The sequence below is a fragment of the Thalassophryne amazonica genome, chromosome 12 (genome assembly GCF_902500255.1).
Source record: "Thalassophryne amazonica chromosome 12, fThaAma1.1, whole genome shotgun sequence".
Taxonomy (NCBI): Eukaryota; Metazoa; Chordata; class Actinopteri; order Batrachoidiformes; family Batrachoididae; genus Thalassophryne; species Thalassophryne amazonica.
This window is the reverse complement of record NC_047114.1, coordinates 6,376,426-6,400,180: the sequence shown is the minus strand read 5'-3', so window position 1 is coordinate 6,400,180 and position 23,755 is coordinate 6,376,426. Positions and strand designations below refer to the sequence as shown.

The 23,755-nt window shown below is 43.4% G+C and overlaps 1 protein-coding gene across 2 annotated transcripts in view; it reads left to right on the top strand.

Moving 5' to 3' along the window:
* Positions 1–1,059: 1,059 nt before the first annotated feature.
* Positions 1,060–23,755, top strand: part of LOC117521064 (ATP-dependent 6-phosphofructokinase, platelet type-like) — a 93,962-nt gene continuing 71,266 nt past the window's right edge. For both annotated transcript variants that reach the window (XM_034182381.1, XM_034182382.1), the window contains exons 1-2: positions 1,060–1,245; positions 11,898–11,971. In XM_034182381.1, coding sequence (XP_034038272.1) covers positions 1,137–1,245; positions 11,898–11,971 — 183 coding nt within the window. In that variant the 5' untranslated portion in view covers positions 1,060–1,136. The remainder of the gene's footprint in view (positions 1,246–11,897; positions 11,972–23,755) is intronic.

Genomic DNA, 23,755 nt, shown 5'->3' with positions numbered 1-23,755 from the left:
GAGCAGGACTGAGTACATACGTATGTGTGAATCAATCAATCAATTCAATCAATTTTTTTATATAGCGCCAAATCACAACAAACAGTTGCCCCAAGGCGCTATATGAATGAGAGGGAGCCCAGTGGAATAGTGCAGTTACAAGGAGTAGAGGTGGTGAAAGTAGATGAATTTAAATACTTGGGGTCAACTGTCCAAAGTAATGGAGAGTGTGGTAGAGAGGTGAAGAAGAGAGTGCAGGCAGGGTGGAGGTGGGGGGGGGTGATTTGTGACAAAGAATATCAGCAAGAGTAAAGGGGAAAGTTTGCAAGACAGTAGTGAGACCAGTTATGTTGAACGGCTTAGAGACGGTGGCACAAACAGTAAGACAGGAGGCAGAGCTGGAGATGTTGTGATTCTCTTTGGGAGTGATGAGAATATGGACAGGATTAGGAATGAATATATCAGAGGGACAGTTTGGAGACAAAGTCAGAGAGGAGATGGTTTGGATATGTGCAGAGGAGGGACCCAGGGTATATAGGGAGAAGGATGCTGAGGATGGAGCCACCAGGCAGGAGGAGAAGTGAGATGCCAAAGAGGAGGTTTATGGATGTGCTGAGGGAGGACAATACAGATGACAGGGGAAGATGGAGGTGGATGGTCTGCTGTGGCGCCCCCTAATGGGAGCAGTTGAATCACATTTAAGCTCACCCATTGAGTAAGGTTGTTTTTATGTAACATGCCCCCTCTGGTAGAAAGCAGGAGATAGGCGCCTCTAATGGGACAGAGGGTATGATCAGTGAAAGCTCTTCTCCATTTAAAGCAGCAGACACAGAAACAAGCTGTTTGTTATTGATCATTTATCGTGTTTGTATTTATTTGAAGGATTCACTTTTTAAATATATTATTTATGGCTGCAGACCTTTTAAGACACCTAGTGGTCTATATATGTTACGACCTCTTTAAGGGCGCTCAGAGTCACCGAAGTGACTCATCTCCAACGATGATCTTTGGGTGAGGGGGCGTGTCCCTGAGAGGAGGGCGGTAACACTCCGGTCTCCGTCCTTCAGCCGCCCATCCTGTGACTTATCGCCTCAGAAGGGCTTTGACAAATTTCGAATTGTTTATTCATTTTTAAATTGACACCTTTCGGGACGGCGATGGCTGGCGTGGCGGCACCGAAGCGGCAGGACACGCGGAAGCTTTTCGAGAATCTTTCCGGCGTCGGTAAATCCATCGCGGTGCTGACCAGCGGAGGAGATGCCCAAGGTAGCTGAGCCGTAGTTCCATTATCGGACGAACTAGGTTTAACGCCATCAAACAGTTGTATCTGTGTTAAAAAATTGTTGTATCTCTTATCGTTTTCTTAATTTAACTTTTTTAAAGATTAAAATCTGTTAATAATGTATTCCCTAAAACAGAAAATGTATGCTCGTTTAACTAATTAAAACTTATTTTCTCGACTTCATTCTGCCTAACATTTTGCGTTGATAATCCTTGAATGATTAAACATGAACGTGGAGCTTTTTCAGTCGAAAAATGGGACATTTTAGTCAATGGAAAACCGATTAAAGGGTGAAATGAAAAAGATGTGTCCGATAATGGAACTCTAACCGTAACCTTGCTGAGGCATTCTCTCTCTCTCTCTCTCTCTCTCTCTCTCTCTCTCTCTCTCTCTCTCTCTCTCTCTCTCTCTCTTTAAAAAAAAAAAAAAAAAAAAGCGGGGGGGGATGTTCCTTTCTCCACGTTGATAATACAATAACTGCTTAAAATTAAAATTATTATTGGGTTTATAAAAAAAAAAGTCCAACTATTTTTCGTAATGATTCTCACTCCAGTCAACACATTCTTTAAAACATAGATTATAAATAATTTCTTCCAAGTCTTTAACTTATGCAGGACCTGATATAGTTGATAATAAGCAAGAGTGCATCAGAAAAAATATGCAGCAGATTCACAGTCATTTTTATCCATAATGTCTGGAACTGACCTGTAGCTGTGTGAAGGTCACTCACCTGTGTCCAGGTACAGTTTTATGCTTGTACTTACACCAGTATGTCAATTCAGGTTGCTTTTTGTATTTAGGGGAAAAACTAAACTAAAATAAGTGCAGAGTATTAATACTGTAGATACGTACCCTGAGAGACGCATCCCGCTGAGGTCTACTTCCGGGTTCGCACACAGCAGCCATGTAGAATCGCTCCTGTTCTGGTTCCACATGGCTCCATATATAAACAAAGTCTTTATCTCCTTTCCAAACCTCCAAATTGTATGAACACATGACGATCAATGAAGATCTGATCGCCGATCGTCTTCATTGATGCTGTTACACGGCCAGGGGGCTGGTCCGGTGTCCGCTCCACCGCTCTCCTGTTAAGATTGTTAAGATGATTAATCTCCAGTCTTGTGTCCACGTCACGGTGGAGTGCGGGAAAGAGAGACATATTTAATTTACTTGACAGCAGCAAAACACACACACAAAAACCCCACCTCCCATTCCTGTTCCACACTTTTGGGAGAGGCAACACGCTTCATTTTGCCGGCCACACAAGTGGAAGGAATAGATCCAAGTGTTTTTTGTTTGTTTGTTTTTTGAAGACCTTATCAACCTTATAAAAACACACCTGTTCACCATTTCAATTTATTCACCATCAAAGTCCACAATAATCAGATTTTGAGCTGCAAAAAATTCAGTTTTCCCATTTGTTTCAATGAAAATGGGTCTAAGGGGGCGGTTCTTCTTTGTCTTTCGGCTGTTCCCGTCAGGGGGCGCCACAGCAGATCAATTGTTTCCATCTCACCCTGTCCTCTGTATCTTCCTCTGTCACACCAACCACCTGCATGTCCTCCCTCAGCACATCCATAAACCTCCTCTTTGTCCTCCCTCCTCCTCCTGCCTGGTGGCTCCATCCTCAGCATCCTTCTCCCTATATACCCTGGGTCCCTCCTCTGCACATGTCCAAACCATCTCAATCTCACCTCTCTGACTTTGTCTCCAAACTGTCCCACCTGAGCTGTCCCTCTGATATGTTCATTCCTAATCTTGTCCATTCTCGTCACTCCCAAAGAGAATCTCAACATCTCCAGCTCTGCCTCCTGTCTTTTTGTTAGTGCCACCATCTACCAACACGTACAACATAGCTGGTCTCAATACTGACTTGTAAACTTCCACTTCACTCTTGCTGATATTCTTCAGTCACAAATCACTCCTGCCACCTTTCTCCATCCACTCCACCCTGCCTGCACTCTCTTCTTCACCTCTCTACCACACTCTCCATTACTTTGAAGTAGTGATGGGATGAACAACACTGGTGCGTCAACATTGTGCCGAGCACACAAGAGTGAAACCCCGTATTGGTGCGCGTATCGCTTTAAGAAAAAAATCACGTGACCGATACAGGAACTGTGTCGTTCGGCTGCACCGTGCCAAATTGTGTTTATAAGGAAACAAACTGTATCGACATGTTGCGGATTTGTTGGATGGAGTTTTGCTGGTGAATTTTTGCTTGCCCTCACCTTCCTCCACTGACTTCATGGATTGTTCAAAGACGTTTCCCCAGTCTGGAATAATTTTGATCTTTTGACGCCAAATAAGATAAACCTCTTTCTCCTTTGGGCATTGTTTACTGTTATTTTTCCAATTAGATATGTTTGTACTCCTTTACAATACTGGAAGAATAACCAGAAAACATATCCACACCTTTATCAACTCGCACTGAAATGTTTATGCTCACCATCTTCATCTGTACCCTGTGAAAGAGTTTTTTCTAAGGCAGGGGAACTGGTGTGTAAGAGGAGAAATCGCCTTGGAGCAAAGACACTTCAGAAACCTTTGTTCCTCAATAAAAATGCATAAATGAATCTATTTTCAGTCTTTTATTTCGTATGCGTTAACACTTAAGTTAACAAATTTCCATACACAAGTTACAAATTTTAACTCTGAATTTTATTACAGACAAATTTGCTATATTTTACAAACCAACTCAATTTAGCATTTACACAGACAAGGTTTTAAGCAAATTTTAAACTCTTCTCATGAACAGCTTAACTCGACACACAAATTGAGCACATGAAATTATGCTATGATGAGATCATATTTTAAATAGAGGACTGGCGATTAACTATTTCACAGGCTGATGTTGCATTTGCAGCACGGTAACTTTTCCATCTTATTTACCTGCAATGATTTTATGACTACTGCAGGGGTCGCTATTGAGCGACCAACACAGTGTCAACACAGTTTGTGTAGTGTGTCAATACACTCCTTGAGGAATCAGCATCCCATCACTACTTTGAACAGTTGACCCTAAATATTTAAACTCATCTACTTTCACCACTTCTACTCCTTGTAACTGAACTATTCCACTGGGCTCCCTCCCATTCACACACATGTACCCAGTCTTGCTTCTACTGACTTTCATTCCCCTTCTCTCCAAAGCATATCTCCACCTCTCCAGACTAGACTCAACTTGCTCTCTTACTCTCACTACAGATCACAATGTCATCTGCAAACATCATAGTCCATGGGGACTCCTGTCTGATCTCATCCCTCAACCTGTCCATCACCACTGCAAACAAGAAGGGACTCAGAGCTGATCCTTGGTGTAATCCCACCTCCACCTTGAATGAGTCTGTCATTTGAACTGCGCATCTCACTGCTGTCATACTATTCTTGTACATGTCCTGCACTACCTTAACATACTTCTCTGCCACTCCAGACTTCCACATACAATACCACTGCTCTTCTCATGGCACCCTATCATAAGCTTTTTCTAAGTCCACAAACACACTCTTTCTGGCCTTCTCTGTACTTCTCCAACAGTATTCTCAGTGCAAACATTGCATCTGTAATGCTCTTTCTCGGCATAAAACCATATTGCTGCTCACAGATCTTCACCTGTTTTCTAAGCCTAGCTTCTACTACTGTTTCCCATAACTTCATGCTGTGGCTGATCAGCTTTATGCCTCTGTAGTTACTGCAGCTCTGCACATCACCCTTGTTCTTGAAAATAGGAACCAGCACACTTTGTCTCCACTCCTCAGGCATCCTTTCCACTTTCCAAGATTTTATTAAATAATCTGGTTAGAAACTCCACTGCCATCTCTCCTAGACATTTCCATGCCTCCACTGGAATGTCATCTGGACCAACTGCCTTTCCACTCTTCATCCTCTTCGTAGCAGCTCTCACTTCTTCCTTACTAATCTCTTGTACTTCCCGATTTACTCTCAGCACATCATCCAGCCTTTTCTCTCGTTCATTTTCTTTATTCATCAGCTCTTCAAAATATTCCCTCCACCTTCTCAACACACACTCCTCACTTGGCAGCACATTGCCATGTGCATCTTTTACCACCTTAACCTCCTTAACATCCTTTCCAGCTCTGTCCTTTTGTCTGGCCAATCAGTACAAGTCCTTTTCTCCTTCCTTACTATTCAACTTCTTGTACAGCTCACAATATGCCTCTTCCTTCGCTTTTGCCACTTCTCTTTTCGCCTTACACCGCATCTCCTTGTACTCCTGTCTACTTTCTTCATCTCTCCAACTATCCCAGAACTTTTTCGCCAACCTCTTTCTCCTTATCCTTTCCTGGACCTCTTCATTCCACCACCAAGTCTCCTTGTCTTCCTTCCACTGTCCAGATGTCATACCCAGTGCTGTCCTAGCTGTCTCCCTCACCATATCTGCAGTACTTTTCCAGTTGTGCAGAATTGCTTCCCCTCCATCCAGTGCTTCTCTCACCTGCTCGCTAAATTTCACACAACAGTCTTTCTCCTTCAGCTTCTACCATCTGATCCTTTGTTGAGCTCTCACTCTCTTCTTCTTCTTTACCTCTAACGTCATCCTACAAACAACCATCCTATGCTGTCTAACTACACTCTCTCCTGCCACCACCTTACAGTCTCTGATTTCTTTTAGCTTGCGTCTCCTATAAAGAATGTAGTCCACCTGTGTGCACCTTCCTCCACTCTTATATGTTACACTGTGCTCCTCCCTTTTCTTAAAGTAGGTATTCACCAAAGCCATTTCCATCCTTTTTGCAAAATCATCTACCATCTGTCCTTCCCCATTCCTATCCTTGATGCCATATCTTCCCATTACTTCCTCATCACCTCTGTTCTCTTCACCAACATGCCCATTGAAGTCCGCTCCTATCACCACTCTTTCATGCTTGGGCACACTTTCCACCACCTCATCTAACACACTCCAGAAATCTTCTTTCTCCTTCATCTCACAACCTACCTGTGGGGCATATGCACTGATGATATTCATCATCACCCCTTCAATTTCCAACTTCACACTCATCATCCTGTCAGACACTTGCTTAACCTCCAACACACTCTTAACATACTGTTCCTTTAAAATGACCCCAACACCATTTCTCTTCCTGTCATCACCATGGTACAACAACTTGAATGCACCACTCTGCATTTAATCATTACTGATTGATCTCTGCTCCCCTCCACAGCATGTCTTTTTCCTGGTTCTCTCCCTCAGCCCCAACCAGTCCCAGCAGAAGACTGCCCCTCCCTGAGCCTGGTTCTGCTGGAGGTTTCTTCCTGTTAAAAGGGAGTTTTCCTTCCCACTGTCGCCAAGTGCTTGCTCACAGGGGGTAGTTTTGACCGTTGGGGTTTTTACGTAATTATTGTATGGCTTTTGCCTTACAATATAAAGCGCCTTGGGGCAACTGTTTGTTGTGATTTGGCGCTATATAAATAAAATTGATTGAAAATTGATTGATTGAATGCTCCTGCTCTTACTTCCCTTCCACTTGGTCTCTTGCACACACAATATGTCCTGACCTTTCTCCTCTCCATCATATCAGCGAGCTCTCTACCTTTACCAGTCATACTACCAACATTCAAAGTCCCCACTCTTATTTCCAACTTTCTAGTTTTCCTCTTCTCCCGCTGTTTATGGAAACGTTCTCCTCCTCTTCTTCGTCGTCTTCGCCCAGCAGTAGCCCAATTTCCACTGGCACCCTGTTGGACAACAGCACCGGTGGCAGACGTTGTGAACCCGGGCCTCAACCGATCCGGTATGGAAATTCGATTCTTTGTTTGCATAGTTGGGTTGGCTTGTTTTATGCCGGATGCCCTTCCTGATGCAACCCTGCTCATTTATCCGGGCTTGGGACCGGCACTCAGAATGTACTGGCTGCACACCCGATGTGGCTGAGTTGGGCGGTCCCTAAAGTGATGCCACCGAAGTCAACATTTCGCGCAGGATAACATTTCTGAGCGTTTATCAGCGGCAGATGAAATCAAGCTAAATTCCCCATGTTTGTTTTAATTTTGCAGGTCATATGGCATCAAAAATAAAACAGAGTACATCAGTGTTTTCATAATTCTTTATTTATGTAGAATAGTCAGTTCATTTGATTTACATTTAATTTACTAGTAATATGCACTTTGAGCAGCAGCAGCATCAAACATTCTCTCCTTTCAGTTTGTTGAAGGATTTTTTATTTGTTTATGTGCAGCAAACTGGCCAAAACAAAAACCCATTGCTTTAAATGAGAAGGAGTTACTGCTGACCACGCCCCCTCCCCAAATGTAGGCGGAGCACTTAAAAATATAATTGCTGATTTTTGCTTCTTTTCTGCTTGCAGTGTGTGCGTGTCTCACAGGTGGAGCTGGAGTTCAGATGTGGTTTTCTGTGACATATGTCACATAAAAAACAAAACAAAACACTGTTTCAGAACTCAGTCACATGGGGTGTGCAACCAGTACATTCTGAGTGCCCATCCCAAGCCCGAATAAATGGGGAGGGTAGAAGAAGGCAGGGTGTTAACCTTAAAGTTTGTCAAATCTCAGCCTCATGGGGTGTGCAACCAGTACATTCTGAGTACCAGTTTCAAGGCCGGATAAATGAGGAGGGTTGCCTCAGGATGGGCAACCGGCATAAAACAAGCCAACTCAACCACGCAGTGTACAAATCGATATTACATACTGGATCGGTCGAGGCCCAGGTTAACGGCCACCACTGGTGCCATTGCCCAACAGGGTGCCGACGGAAATTGGGCTGCTGCTGGGTGAAGAAGAAGAAGAAGAGGAGGAGAATGTATCCAGAGATAGTGGGAGAAGAGGAAAACTAGAAGGGTGAAAGTGAGAGTCGGGACTTTGAATATTGGCAGTATGACTGGTAAAGGGAGAGAGCCGGCTGACATGATGGAGAGGAGAAACATGGGCATATTGTGTGTGCAAGAGACCAAGTGGAAGGGAAGTAAGAGCAGGAGCATAGGCAGTGGGTTCAAGTTGTGTCATGGTGAGGTCAGAAAGAGAAATGGTGTTGGGTCATTTCTGACAGGGTGATGAAAGTGAAGTTGGAAATTGAAGGGGTGATGATGAATATCATCAGTGCATATCCCCCACAGGTAGGTTGCAAGATGAAGGAGAAAGATTTCTGGAGTAAGTTAGATGAGGTGGTGGAGAGTGAACCCAAGCATGAAAGAGTGGTGATTAGAGCAGATTTCAGTGTGCATGTTGGTGAAGAGAACAGAGGTGATGGGGAAGTAATGGGTAGGCATGGTATCAAGGACAGGAATGTGGAAGGACAGATGGTAGTTGGTTTTGCAAAAAGGATGGAAATGGCTGTGGTGAACACTTACATTTACAAACGGGAGGAGCACAGGGTGGCATATAAGAGCAGAGGAAGCTGCACATATAGGGAGCTGTACAAGAAGTTGAATCGTAAGGAAGGAGAAAAGGAGTTTTACTGATTGGCCAGTCAAAGGAACAGAGCTGGAAAGGATGTGTATCAGGTTAGGGTGGCAAAAAATGCAGATGGTAATGTGCGGACAAGTGAGGAGAATGTGTTGAGAAGGTGGAGGGAATATTTTGAGGAGCTGATGATTGAAGAAAATGAGAAATGGCTGGATGATGTGGAGAGAGTAAATCAGGAAGTGCAAGAGATAAGTAAGGATGAAGTGAGGGCAGCTATGAAAAGGATGAAGAGTGGAAAGGTAGGTGGTCCAGATGACATTCCAGTGGAGGCATGGAAATGTCTAGCAGAGATGGCAGTGGGGTTTCTAACCAGATTATTTAATAAAATCTTGGAAAGTGAGACAATGTCTGAGTGGAGATGAAGTGTGCTGGTTCCTATTTTTAAGAACAAGGGTGATGTGCAGAGCTGCAGTAACTACAGAGGCATAAAGTTGATCAGCCACAGAATGAAATTCTGGGAAAGAGCAGTAGAAGCGAGGCTTAGAAAATAGGTGACGATCTGTCAGCAGCAACATGGTTTCATGTGGAGAAAGAGCACTACAGATGCAGTGTTTGCTCTGAGAATACTGTTCGAGAAGTACAGAGAAGGTGTGTGCTTGTAGATTTAGAGAAAGCTTATGACAGGGTGCCAAGAGAAGAGTTATGGTTTTGTATGAGGAAGTCTGGAGTGGCAAAGAGTATATGAGAGACTACCCTCATATACTTCTCTGCCACTCTGCCACTTGTACAGGACATGTACAAGGATAGTGTGACAGCGGTGAGATGCACAGTAGGAATGACACATTGGTGATGGACAGGTTGACTGAATATAAAAAACAAATAAAACCGAAAATAAAAGAAACAAAAAATTATAAGGATGTAGGAGCCAAATTATATACAAAAAAAAAGAAATGAGAAAAGTATGTACAGAAACTGTGGATATTGCACGTTTACAAATATCGCATTTATTCCGAGTGTGACATGTGACGTGGCTGTTATATTTCAGTGGCATTCACAGCTCTAACAGCAGTTGGGTAGAAACAGTTTTTCAGTCTTTGTACTTGCTTTAATGGTCCTGTACCATGTGCCTGATGGAAGTGGCTCAAACAGAAAGTGGTCAGGGTGGGATGAGTCCTTTAGGATGGTGTAACTCTCCTAGACAGAAATAGCCATGAACGTCAGACAGTGTGAGGTCAACTGTCCACAGCAATGGACAGTGTAGGCAGGGGGGAGTGGGTGGGGAAAGGTGGCAGGAGTGATTTGTGACCAAAGAATATCAACAGGAGTGAAGATGAAAGTGTACAAGACAGTAGTGAGACCAGCTATGTTGTACGGCTTAGAGACAATGGCACTAACAAAAAGACAGGTGGCAGAGCTCAAGATGTTGAGATTCTCTTTGGGAGTGACAAGAATGGACAGGATTAGGAATTAACATATCAGAGGGACAGCTCAGGTGGGACGGGTTCGACACAAAGTGAGAGAGGCGAGATTGAGATGGTTTGGACATGTGCAAAGGAGGAACCCAGGGTATATAGGGAGAAGGATGCTGAGGATGGAGCCACCAGGCAGGAGGAGAAGAGGGAGGCCAAAGAGGAGGTTTATGGATGTGCTGAGGGAGGACATACAGGTGGCTGGTGAGACAGAGGACAGGGTGAGATGGAAACGAATGATCTGCTGTGGCTCCCCCTAACGGAAACAGATGAAAGAAGAAGAAGAAGTTGTTTCAGGTTTATATAATTCACACAGAGTATTCTGGGACTTTGCCTTGAAAACCAAACCAGGTATAAATTGGTGTTAAAAGTTGATCACATAGAAAACGTGCAAGTCGAATAGTACAACCCCTGGCAATAATTATGGAATCACCGGCCTCGGAGGATGTTCATTCTGTTGTTTAATTTTGTAGAAAAAAATCAGATAACAGACATGACACAAAACTAAAGTCAATTCAAATGGCAACTTTCTGGCTTTACGAAACACTATAAGAAATCAAGAAAAAAATTGTGGCAGTCAGTAACGGTTACTTTTTTAGACCAAGCAGAGGGAAAAAAATATGGAATCACTCAATTCTGAGGAATAAATTATAGAATCACCCTGTAAATTTTCATCCCCAAAACTAACACCTGCATCAAATCAGATCTGCTCGTTAGTCTGCATCTAAAAAGGAGTGATCACACGTTGGAGAGCTGTTGCACCAAGTGGACTGACATGAATCATGGCTCCAACACGAGAGATGTCAATTGAAACAAAGGAGAGGATTATCAAACTCTTAAAAGAGGGTAAATCATCACGCAATGTTGCAAAAGATGATGGTTGTTCACAGTCAGCTGTGTCTAAACTCTGGACCAAATACAAACAACATGGGAAGGTTGTTAAAGGCAAACATACTGGTAGACCAAAGAAGACATCAAAGCATCAAGACAGAAAACTTAAAGCAATATGTCTCAAAAATCGAAAATGCACAACAAAACAAATGAGGGACAAATGGGAGGAAACTGGAGTCAACGTCTGTGACCAAACTGTAAGAAACCGCCTAAAGGAAATGGGATTTACATACAGAAAAGCTAAATGAAAGCCATCATTAACACCTAAACGGAAAAAAACAAGGTTACAATGGGCTAAGGAAACGCAATCGTGGACTGTGGATGACTGGATGAAAGTCATATTCAGTGATGAATCGCAAATCTGCATTGGGCAAGGTGATGATACTGGAACTTTTGTTTGGTGCCGTGGTCTAAAAAAGTAACCGTTACTGACTGCCACAATTTTTTTTCCTGATTTCTTATAGCGTTTCTTAAAGCCAGAAAGTTGCCATTTGAAATGACGTTAGTTTTGTGTCATGTCTGAAATCTGCTTTTTTTTCTACAAAATTAAACAACTGAATGAACATCCTCCGAGGCTGGTGATTCCATAATTTTTGCCAGGGGTTGTACAAATCGCACACCGCTGACAGCACATAACATCTGCTTTCCTTTAGGTGGTGCTGTTCTCCATCACTGTCTTTGAGTATATGACTGTTGTCCGCTTGTTTCACTTGGTTCTTTTTTCCAACACCAACTTTAATGAATTTTCAGTCCATAGCTGTATCACAAATAGAATAATGGAATAACTCCCCCCCACCCTGGCATTGGCTGTAATTGATCACCTGATTGGTTGATTGATGGTGATTGCTTATGAAGACTTTGTCATATTTGACAGCAACTCTCTTCCTCTTTCGCAGGGATGAATGCTGCCGTCCGGGCTGTTGTCCGAATGGGAATCTACGTCGGAGCAAAAGTCTACTTCATTCACGAGGTGAGGCGGAGCTTGTGAGGCGGAGCTTGTGCTGCCAGACATAACATCAGGCAGGTCTGCAGTCTGTATTTCTCTCTACATTTGTTTTGTTCCAACAGTGAGTGAAGAGAAGTTGATTTAAATGTTTTTTTGGCAGCGGCAGTTCTCCTCCGCCGACGTGGTCGTGCAATAAAACTGAGTGCAACATTCCTGATGGTGTGTATGGAACGTTTGAGGTATGAGGATGACATCAGAGACAGGAGCAGACAGAAGTAATTGAATTACAGAAGCCAGACTCCATCCATTATCGACTCCGCTGTTGTCACATCAGTCTCCATCAAAGGCAGGACCGCGAGCGACCGCAGCCGAGCGCCACGATGCTTTTAATTTGGCAGCACAGCACTCTAATAAATAACATCGACCACATCTGCTGTCCTCCAGGAATCCTTCTGTTTTCAGATGTGTCATGACACGGCGGGGTGGTGGTGGGGCTGAGATGGGGAGTTCAATCAGCTAGATATTTATGCGTTTGAAAGTTGAACATAAAATCAGCCTAAGCGCAGCGAGCGAGGAAGCCGGCAACATGAACTGCTTACCTGTGTAGACTTCATCAGGTAAGTCAATTCTCAGGTTCAGACAAAACAATTCTCAAGGAGACTCGCAGGAGACTGAAATCAAGGTTCATATGATGTTCAATTAAATGTTCAGGTCAACTGAAGACCTTCAAGTCAATCATTGTCAGTTCAAATCAGGTCTAGAATGAGGCAAGGCGAGCTCTGTTTGGATCTAGAATGAAGCAAGCTGGTGTTGGGTCTAGAGTGAGGCAAGGCACACTCAGATCAGGTCTAGAGTGAGGCGAGCTCTGATCGGGTCCAAAATGAGTCATGCTTGGGTTGGGCCTAGAATGAGGTGAACTTGGGTTGGGTCTAGAGTTAGGCGAGCTTGGGTCGGGTCTAGAGTTTGGCGAGCTTGGATCGGGTTTAGAATGAGGCAAGCTTGGATCGCGTTTAGAATGAGGCAAGCTTGCGTCGGGTCTTGAACGAGGTGAGGTAGTTTCAAGTCAGGTCTAGAATGAGGCGAGGTGATTTCAGGTCAGGTCTAGAATGAAGTGAGGTGATTTCAGGTCAGGTCTAAGAGTGAGGCATGCTTGGGCCAGGTCTAGAATGAGGCGAGGTGATTTCGGGTCGGGTCTAGAGTGAGGCGAGGTGATTTCGGGTCGGGTCTAGAATGAGGTACGCTTGGGTCATGTCCAGAGTGAGGCGAGCTCAGTTCAGGTCTGGAATGAGGCGAGGTGATTTCAGGGCGGGTCACAAATGAGGCGAGGTGATTTCAGATTGAGTCTAGCATGAGGCAAGGTGATGTCGGGTCTAGAGTGAGGCGAGCTTTGGCCGAGTCTAGAGTGAGGCGAGCTTTGGCCGAGTCTAGAGTGAGGCGAGCTTTGGCCGAGTCTAGAGTGAGGCGAGCTTTGGTCAGGTCTAGAGTGAGGTGATTTCATGTCGGGTCTAGAATGAGGCACGCTTGGGTCATGTCCAGAGTGAGGCGAGCTCAGTTCAGGTCTGGAATGAGGCGAGGTCATGTCAGGTTGCAGGCGATGTGAGGTCATGCCGGGTCTAGAGTGAGGCGAGCTTTGGTCAGATCTAGAGTGAGGTGAGGTGATTTCAGGTCGAGTCTAGAATGAGGCACGCTTGGGACATGTCCGGAGTGAGGCGAGCTCAGTTCAGCTCTGGAATGAGGCGAGGTCGTGTCAGGTTGCAGGTGATGTGAGGTCATGTCAGGTCTAGAATGGGATGAGGTGAGCTCAAGTTGCCAGACAGAACAAGTCCAGCTCAGTGATTGGTGCTTCTGGATAAGACAACTGGACCGGACCTTCAGCACTGATTCATGCAGGTGACCTCTCTGTGACTGACGTCTTTTCTATTTATTATTTCTGATTTTCACGTTTGATCAGTTCTGTTCAGTTACTTCATCCCTCTGCGAACACATGACCCTTCCACCACGTTTATGCCGTATTAGCCCCAAACTGTTTGAATTAAGCGGCGGCACGGTGGATTAGCTGTTAGCACTGCTGCCTCTCAGTGAGAAGGTCCTGGGTTTGAATCCCGCCTGGTGCTTTCTGTGTACAGTTTGCATGTTCTCCACGTGTTTGCGTGGGTTTTCTCAGGCTTCCTCCCACCACCGACGGAGCTGGAATTCTATCTGTGAGTGACTGTGTCAGCCGCCTGGTTTACGCCGCCTCTCTCCTAATGAGGGCTGGGATAGGCTCCAGCCCCTCGTGCCCCTAAATTGGAATAAGCGGGTTTAGAAAATGAATGACTGGCCCAGTCCCAAGATCCTCCCCTGACCCCCCCCCCTCACAGATTTAAACAGCGTCGCCTGGAATGTGAGAGGCTGTAAGGGTTCTAAACGGGGTAAACGGGACACATCGCGCACCCTGAATGATGTCTTGTTTGGGCTGTTTTACAGTCAGGGTGGATTTTAAAGCTAAAGTTTGGTTTAATGACAAGGTGGAAAAGTTTAGTTTGCCGTAGATGGATAACTACTACTGGGCTATCAGCATCAATGGTTATTTGGTTTGATATCGTATCATCGTAACATATTGTATGGCCTTGCCTTACAATATAAAGCGCCTTGGGGCAACTGTTTGTTGTGATTTGGCGCTATATAAAAAATTGATTGATTGATTGATTGATATCCCCATTTGTTTACCAGCAGAACTCTAATTATACCAGTTTTTACGAAAATATTTGTCATTTCCATGATGTCTAATTTTGATGGGCTGTCAGAACTATTATTTATTCAGTAGGTAACCACTCAGTGGACTAATTTCCTTATCAAAGCCTGCTCTATAACAGTCTAACTCCCAGGATCACTGCCCAGTGGGGAAACAACTTGAACAGGCATTCAAAAATAAAAATATTTTGTTTGTCAAAAATGTCCACTCTGGAAATAGAGTGCATTTCAAATTCAGTGTTATGTGAATAATAATTTTTTGTGTGAAATCACTATCTGTGATGCCACAAAAGGGTGTGAACCTAATGCGTTCAAATGTCTTTAATATTGGGCTGTAACTCTCTGTCTGTAAAAAAAAAAACCTGTCCTCTCCAGAAATGCCTATAGTCCATCACTATTTGAGAATGCAGAAACACAATAGTAGTTGTACACTCTGAGTACATACTTACCATCAACTAGTAGATAGAAAAAAAACAAAACCCATAAAAATAGTAATGAATCCTATAAAGGTCAAACTTCATTCTGTGTATCTTGCATAAACATCACGCTCTTTCAAAATTATGCTCCAAATGGTTTGATTTGTTGGTGAAATAGGCCTCCTCGTCAGTGGGCCATGTAATCTTATCGTGTGTACAGTAGTGTTCAGAATAATAGTAGTGCTATATGACTAAAAAGATTAATCCAGGTTTTGAGTATATTTCTTATTGTTACATGGGAAACAAGGTACCAGTAGATTCAGTAGATTCTCACAAATCCAACAAGACCAAGCATTCATGATATGCACACTCTTAAGGCTATGAAATTGGGCTATTAGTAAAAAAAAAAAGTAGAAAAGGGGGTGTTCACAATAACAGTAGTGTGGCATTCAGTCAGTGAGTTCATCAATTTTGTGTAACAAACAGGTGTGAATCAGGTGTCCCCTATGTAAGGATGAAGCCAGCACCTGTTGAACATGCTTTTCTCTTTGAAAGCCTGAGGAAAATGGGACGTTCAAGACATTGTTCAGAAGAACAGCGTAGTTTGATTAAAAAGTTGATTGGAGAGGGGAAAACTTATATGCAGGTGCAAAAAATTATAGGCTGTTCATCTACAATGATCTCCAATGCTTTAAAATGGACCAAAAAACAAAAAAAACAAAACAAACTGAGATGCGTGGAAGAAAATGGAAAACAACTATCAAAATGGATAGAAGAATAACCAGAATGGCAAAGGCTCACCCATTGATCAGCTCCAGGATGATGAAAGACAGTCTGGAGTTACCTGTAAGTGCTGTGACAGAAGACGCCTGTGTGAAGCTAATTTATTTGCAAGAATCCCCTGCAAAGTCCCTCTGTTAAATAAAAGACGTGCAGAAGAGGTTACAATTTGCTAAAGAACACATCAACTGGCCTAAAGAGAAATGGAGGAATATTTTGTGGACTGATGAGAGTAAAATTGTTCTTTTTGGGTCCAAGGGCCGCAGACAGATTGTGAGACGACCCCCAAACTCTGAATTCAAGCCACAGTTCACAGTGAAGACAGTGAAGCATGGTGGTGCAAGCATCATGATATGGGCATGTTTCTCCTACTATGGTGTTGGGCCTATATATCGCATACCAGGTATCATGGATCAGTTTGGATATGTCACAATACTTGAAGAGGTCATGTTGCCTTATGCTGAAGAGGACATGCCCTTGAAATGGGTGTTTCAACAAGACAATGACCCCAAGCACACTAGTAAACCAGCAAAATCTTGGTTCCAAACTAATAAAATTAATGCCTCGCAGATATGAATAAATCATGAAAAACTGTGGTTATGCAACTAAATACTAGTTTAGTGATTCACAGGATTGCTAAAAAAGCAGTTTGAACATAATAGTTTTGAGTTTGTAGCGTCAGCAGCAGATGCTACTATTATTGTGAACACCGCCTTTTCTACTTTTTTTTACTAATAGCCCAATTTCATAGCCTTAAGAGTGTGCATATCATGAATGCTTGGTCTTGTTGGATTTGTGAGAATCTACTGAATCTACTGGTACCTTGTTTCCCATGTAGCAATAAGAAATATACTCAAAACCTGGATTAATCTTTTTAGTCACATAGCACTACTATTATTCTGAACACTACTGTATATGATCCCATAATTGGTTTTAGAAATCAAATTCATGATAATTTACAAAATATCATAAAAATGCATCAACACCTTGTTCTCCTCATGCTATTGTCCCAATTTTCTGAAAATTAATTAATTCTGATGGCTATTTCAGTCGCTAATATTCATGTACAACATCTTTTATAAAAGCTGGGCTCTTCCTCATTTGGCAATTTTGGCCAGTCAGGAGGCAGCATTTTCAGGCTCATTCCAAGCACACTTTCTGGTGCTAATGATCAAAGTGCAGGCTAGACGATACTGATGATGATGGTCTTCAGTGTACAGACCTATAACAATGCAAAAACTGTGACAACATGGAACCTACACGAGCACATGAAGATGCAAATAATCCAATTGATGATTCTGATGATGAGGAACCAGGGGAGGAAGATTTTGATGAAGAGGAGCAGTAAATAATGGGTTGGGCTTAACTGTGCCTTGCGCAATGTTTGGACATTCAGTTGGTCAGTCTAAGAAGAACTGCAAGTGCACTGTATTATTCTCTGTTGTTATGAATGTGTGTTCTTCCAGATATCAGTTGTGTCACAAAAAATGTATATTTAATGGATCTGTATATTTTTATCCCTGCATACAAAGTAAATGAAGATAATGCATGCAGTGCCGTGCATGGTCAGTTGATAAACTAATCTTATTAAATCAGATTTTTATTGCATACCTGTCAGTCATATCTTGACCTCTATAACTAGTATTATTGTAAGAGTAGAAAGGGCTCTGATAACATCTGGCATAGACAGAAAATAAATACTTTGTATTCAGATCAACATTTATATTAACACATCAGCTGGGATTATTTTAAATATATTATAATGTTATGACAACATATATACAGTGAGACAAGTATTTCATCCACTGTTGCAAATTTTCTCACTAACAGTTAGTTAAACTATAAAAAATTTCAAGTATCGACCTTCTGGAATAGAAGCCGTTACTCCAATTTTCATGCCAAAAGGCAGCTGTCGGATGACGAATTCTTGTGTCGTCTGACGATTGCCTTTTGGCATGAAACATTGAGTAACGGCTTCTCTTCCAGAAGGTCGATACTTGAAATGATCATATATTACAATTGTAGTAGGTAATTGTCAAGTACATCATTGAGGAAGTGGCAATAGTTTGTTTAATCAATTGAAGTGACAAAATTATATGAATGAAAAGAAAAAACTTTTTTATTTGTTTTATCCTGCAGTTTTCCGTCAACTTTGCTCTACAGACTACAAGGCATTCAACTGAAAGGTGTCACAGCATGAACCGTGTCCACGTGTTCCATTTTGGATATATTGAACATCATATAGTTTTGTGTGAACCCTCAGCATTAATAAATAGGGTTGAGTTGATAGCAGGTTGTTGCACATGGAATTTTTTTTTTAAGACAAAATTTCTTATGAAAAGCTGTCACAGTTCTGTCTACTTTCAGGAGTAAAACCTTGCAACCATGAGAATTATTCCATGTCAACTGTCTGGTATCAATGAATTAAGGCCCATTAATGAAAAGTTCAGTTCAATTAAAAAAAGTCCAATTTAGAATAACATGAATTGAAAGTCTGTCCATCCCCAGCATTCATAAACTTCAAGTTTGGCTTGAGGTTTGAACGGATCTTATGGAACTGGTATCTTGATTGGATTCTTGCAGGGCTTGGGGCTAGATAAAATCATGGTGACATCATGCTGGAACTGAAAAACAAAAAACTTCCAGATATTACTAAAAATGTTAAAAATGTTTTCACAAAGCATATTTCATATTTCTTTGGTCCATTGGAAATGTGTATGTCACTAATGTGAATGACACGTTTATTTGTGCCTGGTAATCTTCATATATGTTCCATATACTGTTTGTATATTATATACTGATTCCTAGCTATTCTTACTATCTACTATTCTATTATTGTATGGCTTTTGCCTTACAATATAAAGCGCCTTGGGGCAACTGTTTGTTGTGATTTGGCGCTATATAAATAAATTTGATTTGATCTACTTTATTTATTATATATACATTTTTCTTGAGCCACTTGGGTGGGTAGGGAGAGTTCCCATGGGATAAAAAAGCTTTTCAACCTACCATCCCTGGTTCTCAAGACCAGACACCTAAGTGGCTCTACTCTACTCTTTTCTACTCTCCTATTTTACTCTTCCTTTTTAGATACTTAGATATACCTTTTATATACTGGCATAGTTCCACCTTAGAATTGGAATATAATATATAAGATATACCTTTCATGTGTACAGGTTTTTGAGCATCTGTAGTAATTGTGTGAAATTAACTTTGTTTTTAGGCAATCATACATTGGTAAGAAATAGTAGCTATGTACACCAGTTTAATGTCCAAAAACCAAAATATCCGATGATGAATATGCAATGGTACGCATGCTCTGATCGACTGATTACCAGTCGGATATTTTCCCATATCTGGACTGGGTTAAAGGTGACGATCGGTCTGCAGTACGTATTTTCATTACAAACTAGGAAGCTAAAAACATGATTAGAAAAACCAAGTCGGACATGAACGTACTCCATAAATATCTCAACAGCATTGTAAAAAACACACAGACTGAAAGCTTATCAGCGTTATGTGTCGACGCGGGTTGAGGAGCGGACCTGCGTCTGACGGAACCCAGCGCTAAAATAACCAGAAAGCAGTTCCAATAACAAAACAATTTATTTCTTCCACCCTTTGGTGCATAACAATGTGTACAAACTAAAACAGCGTCAGTTTGGTGGAGTGAAAGCTGGCACGCTCTCCAGCGCCTAAAAGGATCGAAGCCCGGCGCTTCTGGACTCACTGTTACCGCCAAACACCCCCCAGGTGGACACGACAAACCGACTCTCTGCGAAGGATAGAAGAGGTGAGGTAAGTCAGCAGTTACAACCAATATCCTTCAAAAGGCACACACCATCAGCAACACATTCAGGTCTGTATTTAAGCTTTATGCAAATGAGCAGCTTCTCACAACAGGTGGAGGATCACCGGTCCGCCCACCACGGCAGTGAGAAGCGAGCTGCACAATTCTCATCACAATTCAAATATACTGCGTAACAAAATACTAAGTTACTATCAACAATTAGTCAACAATTAATCACCTCTGATGTGTGCTGACAGCATGTGTCCCTCACCCTTCTTCCTTCTCAGGCACGATGTGTCAAACCCAGGCGCGGTCCTCAGCGTCTCACAAACGAACATCACAAGGTCGAGTTCCCGGCAATTCTGCTTGAATCACACATGGCTTAAATGCAGAACGCCATCTAATTATCTGCTTCAGCTGAAAGTCTTTAAGGTTGCATGTGAGCACCATCCACAGGTGCTGCACATAACGTTGATGAGGGTGAAGGACTCTTCAGCCAGCACCTTCTCCACAGACAAATCAGTTTTCATACCACCTGGAGAGCAAAGAAAAGAACACCAAAATGTCCAGCCACACCCCCCCAACACACAACAGTACCCCCCCTTTAACAGGAAGCCTCCCGGCGACCGAACAGACCAGGTCCGAGAACAGCACTTCCCTCCGGGGTCCTCGTCAGGAAGCAGACAGCATAACGCTCCCAAGGTCCACCACAGACAGCAGGACAGGGCACCGCAGCTGGAAGGCCGGCTGGCATCAACAAAACCCTCAAAACAGTCCCTAGTACAATCCAACATAAAAGAAAAAACAGAAAACCCACCCAGAAACCTCCCCAGGGGACCGTCCCATCCAACCCTGGGAAGAAAAGAAAAACTCCCAAATGCAAAAACCCAACACAGCCCCACAAACACAATACAAACATAAATGCATAAAAGAAAAATAACAAACAACCCTCCCAGAACGACCTGCAGAGCCCAACACCCCCCAGAAGGCCTTTACCGCCGGTTCCAGGAGGAATAGCCAGAACCGGAATCCCACAAAGGTCCCCAGGTACACTTGGAGCAAACGGCGCACCCCAGAGGACCGTACCATCAACCCCAGGAGGCACCCTCCCCACAACCCCGGAACCCCAGACCCGGCCACACCTGGCTAGTCGGCCCCACAAACCAATTCCCCCCCAGAGGACCGTCTCATCAACCCTGGAGGTGGAACCCGGAAGGAAACAAAACAAACTCAAAATCCAACCCCCGGAGGACCACCCTAAACAACCCCGGGGGCAAATAAAACAACCGTCAAACCCCGTTACCTTCCCCGGCACCCCGAAAGGCCCCAGGTCCCTCCCAGAGCCCCTCGGCGGCTCAATTTTGGCGAACGGCACAAAACGTTAAGCCGGGGAAGGGAACAGGAAAAACTAACCCAGCCCCAACCCCAAGGTGCAGCGGAAAACCGGAAATACGTCCGGTGCCCCAACTCGACCATACCCCAGCCTCTCGGGAGGGGTGGAACTACCGAAATGGCGAACGGCAACAGATTGGCCCACCCCTCTGACTGAGGTATGTTCCCGCTGCACCACACCCCGGCAACACCAATGACGAACGGTACAAAGGCTCACCGAGGCTGGAGTGGAACCGGGCCCTAACCAAACCAAAAAAAACGCCCCTAACAACCCCCCCCTAGGTGCAGAGGTCTTCTGAGAACGCTCAGCGTGACCAACCTGCACCACCCCACAACCCACAAGACGAACGGTCTTGGGGCAAGTGAGGTTGGGGTTAGGGATGTAGGGAAATAAAAAACAACAAAACAAAACGACCCCAAAACCCAAACAGAAAATACCTAAATACACATAAAAAAATAACGATTAAGTGAGCCCAGACGGGCTTCTAACCGCCTAACGTTCACTCCACCAGACACGCCTCTGACTCCCCAAACAAATTATAACCCCTATTCAAAGAAACCTTAGCCCATACAAGTTTTTTTTTTTTTTTTGTGTGTGTAGTATTTCGCCTGTCCCAGAACACCTGGAGATACGTCACCAGAGAACATTGCATCAAAAACGAAGCACAGGCTTCAACGTCTCCCGCATAAGGCTCCGGATGACAAATAATCAGTTCGGACGCCGAATTTCTGGGAGACAGAGTTATCTGCACCGGTATCGATGGTGCCGCACCTGGAGCAGCAGGAAGCGGAACGGCTTGCGCTGCAAGCTCCGTAACACGGGCGTCTGTTTGTTCAATTTGGTTTGCGAGATGCAGTAATTGCTCCCATATTTTCTCCAAGTGTTCTTGAACTCTTTCGGCGAATGGAACCGCCTCTGCCGCTGGGTCCATTATGAAATGGCCGGGAACTACTGTTATGTGTCGACGCGGGTTGAGGAGCGGGCCTGCGTCTGACGGAACCCAGCGCTAAAATAACCAGAAAGCGGTTCCAATAACAAAACAATTTATTTCTTCCACCCTTTGGTGCATAACAATGTGTACAAACTAAAACAGCGTCAGTTTGGTGGAGTGAAGGCTGGCACGCTCTCCAGCGCCTAAAAGGATCGAAGCCTGGCGCTTCTGGACTCACTGTTACCGCCAAACACCCCCCAGGTGGACACGACAAAACGGCTCTCTGCGAAGGATAGAAGAGGTGAGGTAAGTCAGCAGTTACAACCAATATCCTTCAAAAGGCACACACCATCAGCAACACATTCAGGTCTGTATTTAAGCTTTATGCAAATGAGCAGCTTCTCACAACAGGTGGAGGATCACCGGTCCACACGCCACGGCAGTGAGAAGCGAGCTGCACAATTCTCATCACAATTCAAATATACTGCGTAACAAAATACCAAGTTACTATCAACAATTAGTCAACAATTAATCACCTCTGATGTGTGCTGACAGCATGTGTCCCTCACCCTTCTTCCTTCTCAGGCACGATGTGTCAAACCCAGGCGCGGTCCTCAGCGTCTCACAAACGAACATCACAAGGTCGAGTTCCCGGCAATTCTGCTTGAATCACACATGGCTTAAATGCAGAACGCCATCTAATTATCTGCTTCAGCTGAAAGTCTTTAAGGTTGCATGTGAGCACCATCCACAGGTGCTGCACATAACGTTGATGAGGGTGAAGGACTCTTCAGCCAGCACCTTCTCCACAGACAAATCAGTTTTCATACCACCTGGAGAGCAAAGAAAAGAAAAGAACACCAAAATGTCCAGCCACACCCCCCCCAACACACAACAATCAGCTAACAACCGGACCGTCTGTTAGCACGTTTTTCATGGAGGTGAAGAACGCAAACGAGCTCAACACAGTCAGCAGCATATTTGAGTTGTTTATCTATTATTTTGTTTTCTTTATTTGTTTTGATATTAAATAACTACTTCACTTAAATGATTATATATATTATATTTGAATGTGCATGTCGAACTGGGTTGAACTGGTTTTACCACTTAGAACAAAGAGATTCAATTTACAATATAAATCATATATCGTCTATATAGGCAGGGGGCGGGACCAATAAGGGAAGGATTTTGTGAAATAAGGTCCGCCTTTGGCACGCCCATGTTGTGCTTTATAAAAACTGTTTTAGTCAGTTGTTCAGGGTTCTGAATAGATGGATCTCCTGCGAGAGAGAAGTTCTTCAGAACCCAGGCCTGTTTTTCAACGTGACTTTGAATAAATTTAAAAAATGCTAAATAGTTTGACTTTATACTTTGTTAAGGACAGTATTAATGTAACAACCGGTAGATTTAACAGGGTGATACTGTCAGTTTGTGTGTTTATATATACGAGGTCTCTGATAAAACTAACATACCTTTTTATTTTTTTCAAAAACTATATGGATTTGAGTCACGTGTGATTACATCAGACAACCTTGAACCCTCGTGCGCATGCGTGAGTTTTTTCACGCCTGTCAGTTACATCATTCGCCTGTGGGCTGGCTTTGAGTGAGGAGTGGTCCACCCCTCCCGTCGGAACCTCTTTGTCTGAGAACTTCCTGAGAGACTGACGCTTTGCTTCATCAAATTTTTTCCAAAACTGTGAGGCACATTGAAGTGGACATCATTCGAGAAATTCAGCTGGTTTTCTGTGAAAATTTTAACAGCT